Here is an 18764-nt window from a genome sequence, read left to right on the forward strand (position 1 = left end):
AGGGATTGGCGGCAGGAAGAGAAGGGGATGACAGAAGATGAGATGGCTGGATGGCATCACCAACTCGATGGACATGAGTTTGAGTAAACTCCGGGAGCTGGTGATGGACAGGGAGGCCTGGTGTGCTGCGATTCATGGGGTCACAAAGAGTCGGACACTACTGAGTGACTGAACTGAACTCAACTGAAGGCTGTAAATTATACAGTTTATTTTTAAAAGGTGAGCAGGATATTAGATCTGCCACACTGGCTTTAGTTTTTAAAATAAATATTTGTGCGGGTGGAATGCAAAATTGATTAACAGCAAATAAAGTAAGGTTTCTTGTCTGGCCTTTAAAAGTCACAGAATCCACAGGTTAACAAATGATTGCACAGGATGAATGTGAGTTATTGATGAATGTGAGCTACTGAGAAGAGAACAATGTCTGTAGCAATTATATTAAATATGTTTAGGCAGTCAACAGCTTAACTTTGTTTGTTATACCTATAGGATGCCTTCCAAGAAATTTATTTAAAAACAACATCCTCAAGAACAAATCTATAGCTCTTTTCTGGGCTTTCTCTTTTCCCCAGACCATCTCACTTACGTAAGGTTTAAGAATTAAAAAACTATTGCAATGGTATATCACCATCTTTCAGAATAAGTAAAATTATAATAAACTATGATATTTTTAAAAAACCTATATTGTAACAATATGTACGAACCACTGAGGTGACCAGAATTACACAGAAAAATAGCTCTCATGTTTTCCATGGTTGTTCAACAATTTTCTTCTCAGTTTTTATTAAAACTCACTAAATTCAACAATGCAGAGTTTTAATTTATAAATGATCTCAATATTCCAAGTCTGTCAAAATATTTTATTAAAGTCACAGGCAACTCTTTCAAAGAAGGAAACACAAACTTCTGCTAGGCACAGGGTAGAAACCCATCTGCTCAGAGGTGTGAGCTGGATGTAGCAAATTACATCTGCAAGCCTCACTGCAAATGCTCTCTAATGAAACCCAAGATGTTGATTTTGACCCAAACACCATACACAGATTGGATCTGGCTATATTAGCAGTCATCTCTCCCTTCCATGGCAATTGAAATCAGATGACACATTTCAACAAACAGTTCCTCATTCTGAACTTTAGAAATCTAAGTTCAGTTCAGAAGAAGGCTCAGATCTATATAATGACAACACTTTTGTTCATTCTATTGATCATCTTTTACTGTAAAGCTAAAGGATTTTTTTTCATTATGTTCATATGATCATTATGTTTGCATGATCTAGTCTATCATTAATGACTAGATCACTGTATTTTGAATCTAAACATTAGTTTCTTTTTTTTTTTTTAATCTAAACACTAGTTTCAAAAATCAAATTTTTAACGGAAATTTAGCACTCCAGAATGATAACCAAGGAACACTAAAGACAAAGAGCAAGAGAACAATAACTTTGCAGGAGTTACAAGTTAAAAAAAAAAGATTAAGAAATGAAAGTTCTTCTTAATGATGAACTTATGAGACCATGGTCTTCATAACCATTAGTCAAATGGTGATGAAATATCGAAATTTTAACTAAATATCCAAAGTTGCTTTCTACAGTGGGATATAGGCAATGAATCAATGTTTCATTTTTGCTTAAATTATCCTGATTTGGTTTCTGTTGTTTACAACCAAAGAATATCAAGGTATACATAAACCTTCTCTCTCTCTCTCAAATATTTTTTAAAAGACACTATAAATTTGTTCTAATGGTTTTTCACTTTCTATTTAGTCCTTAGGGCACTATCACCTGACTTGCAGGGGAAGATAAGAAAACTGGGGGCAAGGAGATTAGATACTGCAGCTAGCTATGATAGTTGTATAAAAACATGACTGTCTAAACCAGAATGGTGGTGCTAGGAATGGATAAAATGGGAAAGAATAGAGACATATTTGAGATCAACAAAAAATTGGCTAAACTTTGTGACTGTATTAATTATAGATAGTGAAAGAGAAGTTAAGTATGTAGAATGACTCCATGGTTCTTAGCCTGGATATCTATGTAGAAGTTTCTATGGTTAATACTATGATTACAAATAAAAAGATTTAGTTTGGGGTGTGGAAGATGGGAATGATGAATTTCGCTTGGCACATACTGTGAGTGTTTGTGGGACATTCAAGTAAATTTATCTAATAAGCCATTGCATATTTAGGTCTAGAGCTCAAAAGAGGAATCATTGTTAGAGATGTATAATGTGATAGCAGGGAGAATGATGAAAAAAGATGTGATCACCTGAAGTCACTTATATAGAGACAAATGTATAATCCATATAGAAAAAGGGGGAGAACACTAAAAAGGACTGAAAAGGAAAAAGAAGACTGGAATTCTCCAGGCAAGAATACTGGAGTGGGTTGCCAGGTCTTCCTCCAGGGGATCTTCCCACCCCAGGGATCAAACCATGTCTACCACATTGCAGGCGGATTCTTTACCTCCTGAGCTGCCAGGGAATCCCCAGACCCTCACTCACCAAACCCACTGCCTACATTTATCAAAAAAACATTTACTAAACAAAAATGCTATAGTCAGTCGCTCAGTTGTGTCCGACTCTTTGCGACCCCATGGGCTGTAGCCTGCCAGGCTCCGCTGTCCATGGGGATTCTCCAGGCTATACCAGAGTGGGCTGCCGTGCCCTTCTTCAGGGGCTCTTCCCGACCCAGGGATGGAACCCAGGTCTCCCTCATCACAGGCGGATACTTTACCGTCTGAGCCACCCGGGAAGCCCGAACAAAAATGAACATAAAACAACAGTAACAGAGAAGGAGGCTAGAAAGGAATATATTTGGAGGGTGGTATGTAGATTTAGACACATTCCGTATGTGGTTGAACATGAATGACTGAAAATATTTATCTACATTCTGAAACCAGGAAAATGACAGTGAAAGGGGAAAAAAGCATTATAAATCAAAATGAAGATGAGAACAGAAGGCAAAACAGCAGATGTGCAACATCGATATTTTTTTAAACTTGTAAATATAGCAAGTGACTGAGGCACAGAGAAATAAACTATAAAGGTTAAATCTGACTCATGACATCCATCATTCATTCAACAGGTTCCAATATTTAAATATGTTGGAAGAAAGACAATGCAAAGTGACACTGAAACCAGGACTAGTTGAAAGCTGAAAATGAACAGACCTCCAGATTCTTTCTAAATCTATGCACAGATACAAAGATACAAAGTAAAGTACTCTTTATACATATGCATCAAAGGGTTCTGTGCAAATATTTTACAGACAACTTTTAAAATGAAAAGAACATATCTGTGGTCTTTCATAAGAAGTTAGTATCTATAATTTTCTAATGTCTGAAAAAGTTTCAAATATCTTGAAATAATCTCCTTTCTTCAGGGTAGGTTTGGCCAATGCAATAACCAGGTGGTTAAAAAATTGTTTCTACTTTAGGTTTCAATGTTGATTATGTAGTCACTCTGTAGTCTCCTAGGGAGTATGAAAAATAGACTTTAGAAGTTTCTATTTGATTCTAGTTCTCTCCATTTGGTAAATGATTTTTTTTTAAGTTGAAAATAAACTAAGATTCGAGAAAAAAAAATTACAGAATATAAAAACATCATATGTTTTAAAAAGGGAGATTTCTGTAGTTCTTAACTCATTCATAATATGTTGGAAAAACAAGATAAGAATAAAACAATTTATCAAATAAAAAGGACAAACAGTTGAAGTTGGCAGGAGTGTTATAGAAATAAGAAGAATATTAAATGAGTATTGAAGAGATACCAAATAATACGGTAGTGTATATATATTACTCCATTCATAAAATCCATTGGGTGGGGGGTGGCTATAATATTGTCATAACATCTTTAAATTGCTGGGGGATTCTATTTCCAGAACCAATGGCAGATTTAGTGCCCTGAATGACTTTTGCACTAAAAACAAATGAAAATCAATGTATTTATAAAATGTTTCTATGCAACACATACCATGATTAAAACTTATATCTGTTAACACACAAACACACACCAGCACACACACTCCATAAAATCATTAATAAGCTTCTCCCAATAGTAAAGATTATTAAGGCCTGGAAATAGAACAAGCCAGAAATTAAGAGATAAGCAAAACAAATAGCCTGAGGCATTTCTAAACAGGTAAAATTTGAACATTCACACTAAGGCAGATTAAAGACAAAGCCCTAGACCAATTTGCAGTGTAGAACTTAACAGGACACAAGGCTTGCATGCAAATGGCTATGATGATAATGTTAGGCTAAACCATAAATGAAACTGTCCCATTTTTCCCATTAATTTATGATTTTAGGTATCAAAATATAGGTTAAATCTGAAGAAAAAGAGGTTCTCAGGGGACTAGAGAAGATCATTGGTAATATTTTTATCTTGATTCAGATGTAGGCAACATGAGTAGCTTTAGTATAAAATGTACCAAGCTGTGTACTAAGAATTGTACAGTTTTCTATATGATACATTTCAATTCTAGAAAAGCTTATTAAAATTCAATGAACAACTTTAACAGCATATCAGACACAACTTTGAAAAATTAATAAAATGAAGGATCAGACTAAAGAAATTACTGAGAATGCAGGTCATCAAGTCAAAGAGAAAAAACATAGAAGTACAAAAAAGAGACAAGAATGATGCAGTAATAAAAAGTGAAAATTCTAAAATATATTTGAGAAAAAAGAAGACACAGGTAATATCTGAAGAGATCATGCCAGAAAACTTGGAGAAAAAAGACACTGATATAAAAACTTTAAAACACAAAGATTTTTAAAATTCTTAACGTTGCCAGAGAGGAAGGACAAAATATCTTCAAAGAAATATAAACTGCAAGTGGATCTCTCAATAGGACAATGAAAAGCAAAAGAATCAGCACAACAGTATATTTTTAATTGGTGGTGGTTTAGTTTCTAAGTCGTGTCCGACTCTTGCAACCCCATGGACAGTAGCCCGCCAGGCTACTCTGTCCATGGGATTCTCCCGGCAAGAACACTGGAGTGGGTTGCCATTTCCTTCTCCAGGAAATCTTCCTGACTCAGGAATCGAACCCGGGTCTCCTGCACTGCAGGCAGATTCTTTACCAACTGAGCTACAAGCAAAGACTCTATCTTTAATAGGCCAAACTAAAATAACAAGAAATTATATACCTAGCAATATATCTGGATATATAAATTATATATCTAGTGAAATAAAAAAATATTCAAACAAATAAAATTCAGTTTGCTAACCACATATCATCACAAAAAGGCAAAAGGAAAACGACCTGCGATAGGATACAGGACTGAACTGTAAGAAGGACCATCTAGAAAGGCACTAGTGTAAGAGTCAGCAAACATGGCCCATGACCGAATCTGACCATCAGATTTTGTAAATAAAGCTTCACAGATACAGAGTTATGTCAATTCATTGACTTATTGTCTATGGCCAAAGGAGGGTTCAGAAGTGGCAACAAGACCAATAAACAGATAAAGTTGAAAACATTTACTATCTGGCTCTTTAATAAATGATTCCCTGGTGGTGCAGACAGTAAAGAACCTGCCTGCAATGCAGAAAGCCCAGGTTCAACCCCTGGGTCGGGAAAATGCCCCAGAGAACGGAATGGCTATCCACTCCAGTATTCTTGCCTGGAGAATTCCATGAACAGAGGAGACTGGGTGGTTACAGTCCAAGGGGTTGCAGAGAATCGGACACAACTGAGCGACTAACACTTTTCTTCACTAAATAAATGTTCCAAACCCTGTCCTGATTATATACTCACAATAAATACAAGCAACTATTCTTTACGTGATAGCCTATTAATCCAGATAGGATGAATGAATTAAAGCATTTTCAGACCTGTGTGATGTTCAGGAGCACAGTAAATAGCTTGATTTAATGCATAATTTAATAAATTAAATATGCAACTTAAGATTTCTAGACCTTGAGTTGACTTTAATCAAAGAGTGCTAATTTCTAATATATAAAAAAAGAAAAAGAATAGTTAAGGGATAATTTCCAATACAGCAGGGGATAAAGGAATTACAATTAATGTATATAATAGTATAAAGGAAACAAATTTTTATTTACATAATTAAATTCAAACAATTAATTAAGATAATGAAAAGACTGGGAGGATGGGAGAAAATATTTGCAAGTCACATATCTATTAAGGGTCTGATATCAGAATATATAAAGAACTCTTATAACTCAACAATAAAGAGAAAAATAACTCAACTAAAAAGTTGGCAAAGAATTTGAATATAAGAAGAAAATACAAAACAAGATCTACAAATGGCCAATAAGCACATGAAAAGATACTCAACATCATCAGACATTAGGGACAAGGAAATAAAAACTACAAGATAGCACTTCACAGCAACTGGGATGGCTAGAATCAACAAGACAGTAACAACAGAACAGTAATAAGTGGTGACACAGATATGGATAAACTAATGTTATATATCAACTGTACTTCAATATAAAAAATTAGAACCTCCATTCTCTGACGTGGGATTGCAAAATGGAACAGACAGTTTGATAAATAGCCTGTCAGCTTCAAAGATAAGGACAGAGTTACCAAATGACCCAACAATTCTACTACATGCAGCTAAAAGAAATGATGCTGAAGCTGAAACTCCAATACCGTGGCCAATTGATGCAAAGAACTGACTCACTGGAAAAGACCCTGATGCTGGGAAAGATTGAAGGCAGGAGGAGAAGGGGATGACAGAGGATAAGACGGTTGGATGCCATCATGGACTTGATGGACATGAGTTTGAGCAAGCTCCGGGAGTTGGTAATGGATAGGAAAGCATGGCGTGCTGCAGTCCATGGGGTTGCAAACAGCTGGACACAACTTAGCGACTGAACTGAATAGAAATTTAAAACGTATGTCCATGCAAAACATGTACAAGAATGATCATAGCAGTATTATGTATAATCACTAAAAAGCAGAAACAACACAAATGTCCATCAAATAATCAATGAATTAATGTCGTATATTCATAAAATGAACTTTTATTCAGCTATAAAAAGGAATGAAGACTTACATACTACAATAGGAATCAACCTTGAAATTTATGGTAAGTCAAAAAAGCCAGTCAGAAAAGACCACAAGTTTTTTTTACTCCAATCACAAAATGTCTGAAACAAGCAAATTCATAGAAAGACAGTTCCTAGGGGACTTGGGGGATGGGAGTAGAGGACTAAGTGCTAATGATGTACGAATTATTTTTATAGTGATAAGACTATTCTAAAACTAGATGGTGATGGTTGCATAAGAACGGTAAATACACTAAAAATCATCTAATTATATACTTTAAAAGGAGGAATTTTACAATATGTAAATTTTAGCAATGAGTTTGAACAAAAATCAAGGTACAAATCAATTTTTTAAAAATCATTCCACAATATTGTAAAGTAATTAGCCTCCAACTAATAAAAATATTAAAGAAAAAAAAATCATTCCAGAGTTAATTTTTTTTTTTAAAAGAGGACGCACTCCCCAGCTTACTTTATGAGGCTAGCATATAACACCTATTGTGATAATAAGGAATTTCCTGTAACTAAAAATGAATAGCAAATAACAGCTATCCCAATATGCTAGAGAAAGAATCAAGACAAAGAGCACTTTAGAAGAATTCTTAAGTTCCTTCTAACTACTAGAATTCTATGATTTTATAATAATAGTATTCATGTCATTAAGTACCAACCTTAATTTCTGGATAAAATCATGCTTACATAAACCTAACAAAACTATATTTCACTGGAAATCACAACAGAGAAAGGGAGACAGAAATCAACATTAAGTCAAAGTAAAAAACTTGAAGACTTTACTAACTTTTCAATAACAGTATGTGTGGTAATCTGAACAATATCAGGATTCAGACACTTACATCCTAATAATATGAACAAGGTGTTGACCTATTTAGCACTGTCAAAAATTTGAGGCTTGTTATTAAAATATAGATTCACAGTATTGACTTTGTGACTCAAAACTTTTCCAGATTCACATAGTTCGAAATGAATGCATCCAAGTTCAAAAGGGTATGAACCTGCAACTGAAAACACTCCAACATCAGCAATCAAGTCTTTATTAAAGAGCCATGGCTCCAATCATCACACAATTATCTACTTTATTTAAATAAATGAGTGATATAGAAATATATCAAGCTTGATGTAAATGGTGTAAATCATAAATACATAAACGATTCATGTATTTATGGTACATAAATATGATAATTAAGTCAAGTGGCTTAAATTAAAACCAACCTACTTATAATTCTTAGTTCAGCTTAATGCAAACATCCGAAACCAACTTTCTTCTCAAGTTAATTTTATCTGTGCTTAGCATTTCAGTGATTATACTGTATGCCATATAATCTTTGGCAGATAGTCTCTGTCTATATATATATGTATGTAGTCTTCATCTATATATAATAAAAGGTGTGGCTATGAAAAAACAACATCACTTAGTTCATTTACTTTGTACAACTGTCTTTTTAGAACTACTTTGTATATCACTTAGTTCATTTCCATTAAGTTCTTTCAATGAGAAGGCTGATTTAGAGATGCACTGGCATAATTAAAAAAAAAAAACAATGGTGAAAACTAAAAATATCAGTATAAAATATAATAACCATAGGAAGACTTTAACATAAAAATGTACCTTCTTCAAGGATGGGTCGTGGGATGACAAACGGAATCTCCTGGAGAGGGTCCATATACTTGTGGCCAGCACTAACAATCTTTATTTGAGGCAAACAGAGGACAAGCGTTCCTGGCATGCTGGTTTGTCCATGGTACCAACTTCTTACTGTTCCAGGAATGTCACCAGATACAATTGTACTAGGAGAAGGCAAACTATCATTTGGGATAAACACACAACAAGACTGTATTTCAAGCTAGAAAAGAAAAACAGAACCAAAATATTTGGATCAGATTAAATTTGAGAATAAACAAATCTCAATCACCTAATATCTTTAACAGAATACACAGGCAAGCCCAAAAAAGAAAATGTCCCATACTTATGTCTTTATGAGTTTATTTTACTAAAGAATACAACAAACACTGGAAAAGGTATTGTTTCTTGCTATAAATTTGATCAAAAGAGCACAGCGACATGAAATGAAAACATAGCTGCTTTTCCACAGTTCTTTCCAAGAAACATGATTGAGTTAGAAAATGTGCTGGCAAAAAAAAGTGAGAAAATCCTCCTTTTTTTGCAGTTCATTACATTTTGTTAACACCAGCTAAGGCCTTAGAGTTGACTAGCATTTTATTGCTCTTACTTTAAAAAATAAAAAAACCACATATGTCTACTTCTATGTGAATTTGTCCCTTTGTCTTTTATTTTACAGACAGAAATTTAAGAAAAAATACTTAAAATGCTCAGATTCTATCTCTAGATAAACATTAAAGGACAACACGTTAGTAACATATAGTAATGAAGAAAATTCAGGAGACTTAAAAATCAGAGCGCTAGTCCTTACTTTTATCATATGTTGATTTATTACCTAAATTGTGATTTCATGTAAAATATTTATGCTTCCTTATCCCCAGTGTACATACTTAGGTTGCCAGCCCATAACAGAGTTAAAGTAAGACTAAGCAAGACCAAATAAAAAACTGAATACATCATGAGTACCTAATTCAAAAGCTGTATTTAAGTTAAAGCCTATTAGTCTAAGCTGACTCTATTACAAGGTAATATTCTGTACCTGGCTAGTAAACTGCCCAAAATGCCTGGCATACTTGAATTAGTTTTAATAAAATACAAAATATAACCTGCTAATATTTTATAAAATAACTGGCATACAAAGCTATTACCTGAATTTATTATCTAATAAAAACCAAAATTTGTTTGCTTGATAAATGTTTAGATAGTCTAGCAAGTTAAAATAACAAAGAAACCATATTTTACAAAAGATAACTAAGACTGCAGTCATATATGTACTCTTGGGGTTAATATATTCCTTAGTGAGAGCATGGTATGTAACAAGTCTGGAATTCCTTGGTATGATAAATAATTTGCCAGTCTTATATGTGCACTTACTCATTTTTCCTTCAGTATTTCTGTGCATGGATAAACCAATGAATTCAGTGAAGAAAAATATAAGTAAAAATTTACAAAAATAAGTACATTGGTTCATACTAGTATGAAAATTTTTAGTTCTAGAATTTAATCTTGTAGATTAGATGATTTAAAAATATATATGTTAAGTAGTTCTTCACTGACTTAAGATCACAACATTTCTAACTTCTGAAATAGAAGTGCATACTGTCTCAAATATGTTACATTTTGTTTCAAATGTATAACATAATTCATTAGTGACGCTAAACTGCACAAGTTAGAGTGGCGCACTGACAGCATATTCTCCTATGTTAACTATGGTTATAAGCTCGAATAATGACGGGTCAGTATTTAACATTTTATTTTAGATACTGAAGCTATGTTGACAAATGCTGTCAACAATGTGAGGTAATAAGTTTAATATGTCACTGTATACAAATTTATACATAGATGTCTTGAGAAACAAATTTACATTGTGCTAATTCAGAAATAAATTAATCAAATCAAAACAACCTGAGCAATACAAACAAAATCAACAGTATATTAACCTGATACACAAAACAACATTAAAAAATAAAATTTCCAAAAAATGATGTATGTTGCAGGGATTCTTTTAATGATAAGAACTAAAACATATAATCCAAAGTGCTCAAACCTGTTATAATGTTACATCTATTATATATACTAAAGCTAACACATAAATCTTTTTACACTTTTAAAATAACTATTAAACTGTATGTCTAAAATTTTGGTTTTAATGTAAAATGTTGAATGATTTATGTAAGTGAATATAAATCTGCAGCAGTAAATTTTGCATTAATGTAAGGATCTGACAATCCAAGGGAAAGAAAATGAAGTAATCTGCCAGTAAGAAGTCCTCAAACCGGGGGTCAGATCATGTTCATGGAAACCATCTGGTTGGGACCCTCTGAGCCACACCAAACACAAATGATCTTTTAAAAAAATATCCTATTCATTAATGCATCACAGCTGCACTGAGTGTTACTTCATTTTTCCATGGCAACATCCTTTCTGTTTCAAGGATCTTATTTCAGTTTTGGTAGCAACATGTTCTTTTGCCAATATTGAACACATTCATGTGTTAAAGTGAAGGGATTATTACAAATTCTTGAAGTAGAACCACCTCTATTTTGATTCCTATTAGGTCAAGGGCTACATAGCTAAGTATCATATCCTGAGGATAAACCACTAAAGTAAAAATTATTTGGTATTATTTCAATAACTGAAATGATTATCATGCAATTTTTCTAAAGTTCCAAGCTCTGTTTTTTCCTGAAATTTCAAGTGCTGCTTAAAAAGATATATGCCATTGTGTACCCCCCATCCTCTATAAGTACAGTTTGGTAACCTTTGATTTTTCTAATTTGTGCACTCTACAACTGTGATCACAACTCAGTTAAAAAGAAGAAACTAAGACAGGTTTCATTTATGTATTAACCTAATAAGCATTTTAATTAGCAAACTGTCCATCATATACCACTAACTTTATATAAATGCTTTACAATGTTATACCATATTTTCTGCCCTTTAAAATAATGCTATTTCCCAAATGTTTTCCTTTCTTCAAAACTTGAAAATCTAGTGATAATTGTATTTAGAAAATTTATATGGAATAAAATGTTCTCTGTATGAATGTATTTACTACTCAGGACACAGTTTCAAATAAAAAATAAGAATGAAGAAACAATGCACTTTGTATTTTCATTCACTTTTTCTTTCTCTTATTCATGCCTTCTTTAACAGTCACTATTAACTGAGCTCGAAGTCAGGACTACAGAGAAAGGACATAGTTCCAGCATTTAACAAACTTGAAACAGGAGGATTTTTAAATAGTAATAGCCTTACATAATTTTCACTAGAGCATACAATCTATAATGTCAGATAATGTGCCTATTCTGTTCACGCTACAGTCTCAGTACACAGTACTGTACCTAGTATGAAAGAGGTACTAAATAATTGTTAAAGGAAGGAACACAATTATTTTTATTAGCACCAGATAATGATGTTAATTAAAAGCTGTTTAATGCATGTTGTTCATCATTTCATTTCACAGACACCTAGTAGAGTGATTAAAAAAACTGAGTTGTCAGCCAGATGGGTTCAACTCTAGCTGTGGAACCTTTGACAAGCTATTTAATCTTTTCATGACTTCAGCTTCCCCATCTGTAAATGGGGGGAAATCAGCTTTGAAATAAAGGTTAACATATTAACTGTCACCAAAATGTTTGCTAAATAAAGTCAATGAACATACACTAAATATCTCCTATATGCCAGATCTATATATTAATTCTCAAGGATTTGTAAAAGACGCTCACAATCCTTCTATTTTAAAATGCTACTGGCTTATGGTTTAGCTATTTATGCATATAAAGGCCACCAAAATAAGTAGTATTATATTTGCACTATGCAACATAAATAAACTATTGCCCAAACTATTTCCTATTCTATAAATTCACAATACATTATGACCATATTTGGAATAACCTCCTATTTAGTACAAATTTAAATATACACAGTTCAGGACATTAGCTAAAGACCTCAAAAGTACACCTTGGTTATCTTCTTTTCCACAGTGAAATGTTATAAATCTCCATACTTTTCTCAAAAATACCTGTCAAGGGAAGACAAGAAAAAAATTCCTAGACTGTAATAAGGACTTCCTCTTTCTAACAAACTATCACGCACCTGATGTCACTTTCTCAATGTCTATAAATAAAACTATAGCCTTCTACGCAAAATTTTAAGCATTAAATGTAATTCATTACTTTTAACATTAATGTGACTGACAACTGTTATGTCTAACATCTACTCTTACTTAATCCTGCAGATAAGGCAGGAAGTTCACTGGACTTGAGAACATTAGATGTATCATGTGACATGATTACTACATCTCGTTATACATATATAACTTTCTGAGAGAAAAAAATTCAATTGTTCTAGCTTATCTGACTTTGACACTCATACCAAAACTCTCCCAGAATGTGGGAAATTGTCTCCTAACAGGAATAAAAGATTATTAGCAAAAGAAGGATCTTTCAAATGGAAAATAAAGTGTCCATGACACTATGCTGTTCATTGTCAGAAACTAGCCAAAACACCCAGGAAATGCCATAGGACAGCAACACAACCTTCAATTTAAAAGTCAAGAAGACTGATTTTGGCAAAAACCATGGTAATGTTCTCCTTTATTAGTGAATCGTAGGCCAGAGTACTTCTATTTTGTCAGCCGCATGCCATTGCCAATTATGTCGCTCTGGAACAAAAACGTAACAGACAGAAACTTTGCTGATAAGTGAACAGAGGAAAACTACAAAAATCAGTGAGTTTATGCTAATCTATGGTGAAAAGGCCCTCCAATCCAAGTTCATTTTAAAAACTGCTCAAGACTACATTTAGTACTGTAAAACCACCTAATTATAATGAAGTATGAAATTCTTTTTCCCACTGAAAAATAAATAGGTTATCACAAATATTGTTGGTGTCTTAATGCAACGTACATCTTTCTAAAATAATAAAGTACATGAACTTAGCAAATACCAACTTTGGCTCCAAAATCAACTTTCCAGAAAATCTGATTCCAAGCACATTTACTTGTTCAAACTTCCATTAAAAGAATAATCCTTTGATGACTTTAAGTTATGATGTTTTGTTTAATCTGATGACAACTTCAGGGTTTTCTTTTTTATATTTGGCTCATAAAACGTCTTGGAGAGTGGACACAACTCTTTTAAAAACTCAATTTTAAGGCCTAGATTTTGATAACTGAATCAGAATCTAGTTTTGTTCTGAAGTTTTTCAGAATATACAAGCAGTTGAAAATGTCTAAGTATATGGTATGTATAAGACAGGACTGGTCCATGGCTGATTCATGTCAATGTATGACAAAACCCACTGCAATGTTGTGAAGTAATAGCCTCCAACTAATAAAAATAAATGAAAAAAAAAAAAAAGACAGGACTGGGACTAGGAGTGAGGTAAGAAAGGTGCCTTGATCATTTTCAAAATAATCTACACAAACGTAAATCATTTAGTACTCCTTTAATTAAATGTTAATTTATACACAAAAAGCTTAGTCAAGAAGGAAGATCAGATTAAACTGTACACTTAAACATGGTTAAGAAGGTAAATGTTATACGTGTATTTAGCCAAAATCAAAAACAACACAAGAAGAAAAGAGAATCATCAGTATCTTTACTTGTAACTAATCCAGAATGACATACCAGATTCTGGTCATTGTTTGTAAAGCTAATGAAGGCACTGCATCATCACAAAACAAGCCAAAGAACTCGGAGAATCATGTGAGAACATAAGGATAGTGCGCACCTTAAACAGTACTTAACTCAACCATTTCCTACTGCAAATATGCAAACTGAACCCATAGCTAACATTTAAGAATCTGATACTGTTGACAATGGCTCCTTGAACTCTGACATTTCCTCCAACATTTCTGATCTTTCCTTTAGGGTTTTCTTCAAGGAGACTTTCTCTTCTACTGACTACTTTAGAAATGGTATTCACTTGGCCCACTGCTCTTTCAACTTAACACACTTTTTTGAATTTTCCTAGTTTTAACCATCTGTAGATGATTTCTAAAATTATATTTATATGGTGCACCTCTTCCTTAAACTCAATTATGAATATTCAGCAAAAGAGATAACGATATCTCATACACATTTCAAATAAACATGTAAGGTCAAACTCTCAATTTGCCACTAACCCTGAAAGGAGGCTGCTCCTATCACATAATCGCATTGCTATCCACCCAAAGCAGAACCTGGAACACCAATTAGACTCCCTCCTTTTATTCCCCAAATGCATAAGTCACTGGTTCCTGGTGATTTTTACCTTAAGTCTCTCAGGGTTTGCTGTCTAACTTTTCTTATTGCCTAGGGTTTTGAAACCACTGTTCAATGTAATTTGTCCATTTCTTTTTGGTTGTTTCAAACTGCAAAATAAATCCAGTTCCTGTAACTTCATCCTGGGAAGAGGAGTATGTTTTCCAGAATATCTTACATTATGGAGCATGCATGTATCTACTTTTTGTCATTCAATCGCCCAGTCTTGGATGACGCTTTTCGACCCCATGGACTGCAACACACCAGGCCTCCCTGTCCCTCACCATCTCCCGAAACTCACCCAAGTTCATGTCCATGTATCTACTTAATGGCTTACAAATATTATAAAGATTTCTTACACTTGGAATTTTAACTGGAAGATTTTCTTAGAGCCATCAAATAATCAAGTAACCCTAATACTATCTTTCTTAGCCCCCATTACAATGACTTCTCAAAATGGGATCAAAAAAGGATACGCTAAACTAGACCCCCTTTCTACAGCACCTGAATCGCTAGATGTGACCTACTCTTTGTGAGCCCACGGACCACAGCGGGCCAGGTTCCCCGTCCACGGATTTCTCTAGGCACGAACACTGGACTGGGCTGCCACTCCCTTCTCCAGGGGACCTTCCCAACCCGGGATGAACCCGGGCCTCCTGCATTGCAGGCAGATTCTTTACTATCTGAGCCACCAGAGAAGCCACCAGTTTTCCAGTGGAGTGGATAAAAGAGAATGAGTTTTTTTTAATACAATTACTGACATCATCATGAAATAATATTTAGGACCAAATTAAACTTCAAACAGCGATACATTTTTATCACTATTATAATATGGAGAATGCTTTTATGTCATCTAATTCCAAAAATCAATAAATATTAATCTGAGATAGTATCCAAATTCATCACAAACCTGGCAGAGCATGCCCTAGATATCTTTTCAATACATGACATTTACACTGATAACTCCATATCTCTTTTGGATGGCAAGAGTTTTATAAGGGATCTAAGAGACACTCCCCGCAAGATGCTTCAAAACAACAGATATTTGTCTTTTTCCTGCTAGACCAAGAGAACTACTATATTTCTTTTGTCTACTCAGTATCTACCATAATATATAATAAAATTGAGTGCTGAATGTGATAATGAATGAAAGAATAATAAATGGAGGGAAAGAGAACATTCCATAATGTATTACTAGGCAACTAGCTGGTTTTTTTTTTTTTTTAACTAACTATTTTAAAAAAAAAAAACAAGTTTATACTGGGGTACTAAAATGTTAACATGCCTCTGAATGTTAAATAAATACTTATATGAAACAGGAGATTTTTAGAAATACAATGTTTATCAGAAACTATATATGTACTTTTTGTAACTATGTACTTTTTTTCTCAAAAAGTAAAGGAGGACATATTAAAGAGCAATAGGGCCTTGGAGCCAATCCTCAAGTTATATTATACCTCTTTATCAACTCTAATGCCATTTCTGAGAAAAGTACAAAGTAACTAATTTTAAAAAGAAACCTGCTACAGTCCCATTACATTAACTTTTACTTACATACAAACATATTGCATATGTATATTTAATACATATGAAATGATTACTATATAAGCTTATTTTGGTATCAAAGCATTTTCACTAGAATAGAGAAGGAAAACTGAGCAAAAAAAGACAGGAGTTATGTTGCCAGGAAGAGAAAGTTGTAGGTAAGAGTCAAAATGGAACCAATTTTTTGTGTTAGGATAGATCAAAAGTTAAGAGAAATTAGTATCAAAATGAGAAATCAATATTAAAGATACTTTAAACAAAATCCCATGTTTTTGGAAATTAAGTATCCAATTTTAAATGATGGGTGTACCTAAGAGGGCATAACAAGGAGTATTAGAAAATATGTCATAATAGAAATGAAAAGAGAATTTACCAGAATTTGTTGCATGCAGCTGAAGTTGCTTGATGCAATTAAACACAATATGGAGTTTAGAATAAGGTATGAAAACAAATAAAGTGGACACCAGCCCAAAATTTTATGAAATTTTAATAAACTCTGTACTTTACTTAATAATACTGTATCTTTCTTCTCTACTCAAACTACCGCACAGTTGCACTCATCTCACAGGCTAGTAAAGTAATGCTTAAAATTCTCCAAGCCAGGCTTCAGCAACACGTGAACCATGAACTTCCAGATGTTCAAGTTGGTTTTAGAAAAGGCAGAGGAACTAGAGATCAAATTGCCAACATCCGCTGGATCATCGAAAAAGCAAGAGAGTTCTAGTAAAACATCTATTTCTGCTTTATTGACTATGCCAAAGCTTTTGACTGTGTGGATAACCACAAACTGTGGAAAACTCTGAAAGAGATGGAAATACCAGACCACCTGACCTGCCTCTTGAGAAACCTGTATGCAGGTCAGGAAGCAACAGTTAGAACTGGACATGGAACAACAGACTGGTTCCAAATAGGAAAAGGAGTACGTCAAGGCTGCATATTGTCATCCTGCTTATTTAACCTCTATGCAGAGTACATCATGAGAATCGCTGGGCTGGAGGAAGAACAAGCTGGAATCAAGATTGCCGGGAGAAATATCAATAACCTCAGATATGCAGATGACACCACCCTTATGGTAGAAAGTGAAGAAGAACTAAAGAGCCTCTTGATGAAAGTGAAAGAGAAGAGTGAAAAGGTTGGCTTAAAGCTCAACATTCAGAAAACTAAGATCATGATATCTTAGTTGGGTATCTTAGTTCCCATCACTTCATGGGAAATAGATGGGGAAACAGTGGAAACAGTGGCTGACTTTATTTTCAGGGCTCCAAAATCACTGCAGATGGTGACTGCAGCCATGAAATTAAAAGACGCTTACTCCTTGGAAGGAAAGTTATGACAAACCTAGATAGCATATTAAAAAGCAGAGACATTACTTTGCCAACAAAGGTCCATCTAGTCAAGGCTATGGTTTTTCCAGTGGTCATGTATGGATATGAGAGTTGGACTAAAAAGAAAGCTAAGTGCCAAAGAATTGATGCTTGTGAACTGTGGTGTTGGAGAAGACTCTTCAGAGTCCCTTGGACTTGAAGGAGATCCAACCAGTCCATCCTAATGGAGATCACTCCTGGGTGTTCTTTGGAAGGACTGATGTTGAAGCTGAAACTCCAATACTTTGTCCACCTGATGCGAAGAGCTGACTCATTGGAAAACACCCTGATGCTAGGAAAGATTGAGGGCAAGAGGAGAAGGGGATGACAAAGGATGAGATGGTTGGATGGCATTACCGACTCGATGGACATGGGTTTGGGTGGACTCCGGGAATTGCTGATGGACAGGGAGGCCTGGTGTGCTGCAGTTCATGGGTTCGCAAAGAGTTGGACATGACTGAGCGACTGAACTGAACTGAACTGAACTTCTCTGCAATCACCCTATGTGTTTTTTTCAGTCTAACTTTATTGAGGGTTTCGATGGCTAAGTCAAAAATCTCTCGGTAAATGTCAAATTGCACTAGAAAATACATGGGTTATTTTAAAATATGTTTGTATTGATTTCTAAGATAATCTGATAGTGATAACAGAACAGACTGTGTAATTTAAAAACCTTTAGGGGGAGGAGCCAAGATGGCGGAGGAGTAGGACGGGGAGACCACTTTCTCTCCTACAAATTCATCGAAAGAATAACTGAACGCAGAGCAAACTTCACAGAACAACTTCTGATCGCTAGCTGAGGTCATCAGGCGCCCAGAAAAGCAGCCCATTGTCTTCGAAAGGAGGTAGGACAAAATATAAAAGATAAAAAGTGAGAGAAAAGAGCTGAGGACGGAGACTCGTCCCGGGAAGGGAGTCTTGGGCGGCATTGCTTGGGGTAGGGTCT

The 18764-nt window shown here is 34.4% G+C and overlaps 1 protein-coding gene across 12 annotated transcripts in view; it reads right to left on the reverse strand.

Annotated features, from left to right (window-relative positions):
* The window catches only part of VPS13B (vacuolar protein sorting 13 homolog B), a 775932-nt gene that overhangs the window by 407921 nt on the left and 349247 nt on the right, over positions 1-18764 (reverse strand). For all 12 annotated transcript variants that reach the window (XR_006336417.1, XM_043880234.1, XM_043880239.1 and 9 more), the window contains one exon: positions 8650-8884. Coding sequence is in view for 11 of the 12 variants with exons in the window: in XM_043880234.1 (XP_043736169.1) it covers positions 8650-8884 (235 nt within the window). In the remaining variant the exon portion in view is untranslated. The remainder of the gene's footprint in view (positions 1-8649; positions 8885-18764) is intronic.

This window comes from Cervus elaphus, chromosome 21 (genome assembly GCF_910594005.1).
Source record: "Cervus elaphus chromosome 21, mCerEla1.1, whole genome shotgun sequence".
Lineage (NCBI taxonomy): Eukaryota > Metazoa > Chordata > Mammalia > Artiodactyla > Cervidae > Cervus > Cervus elaphus.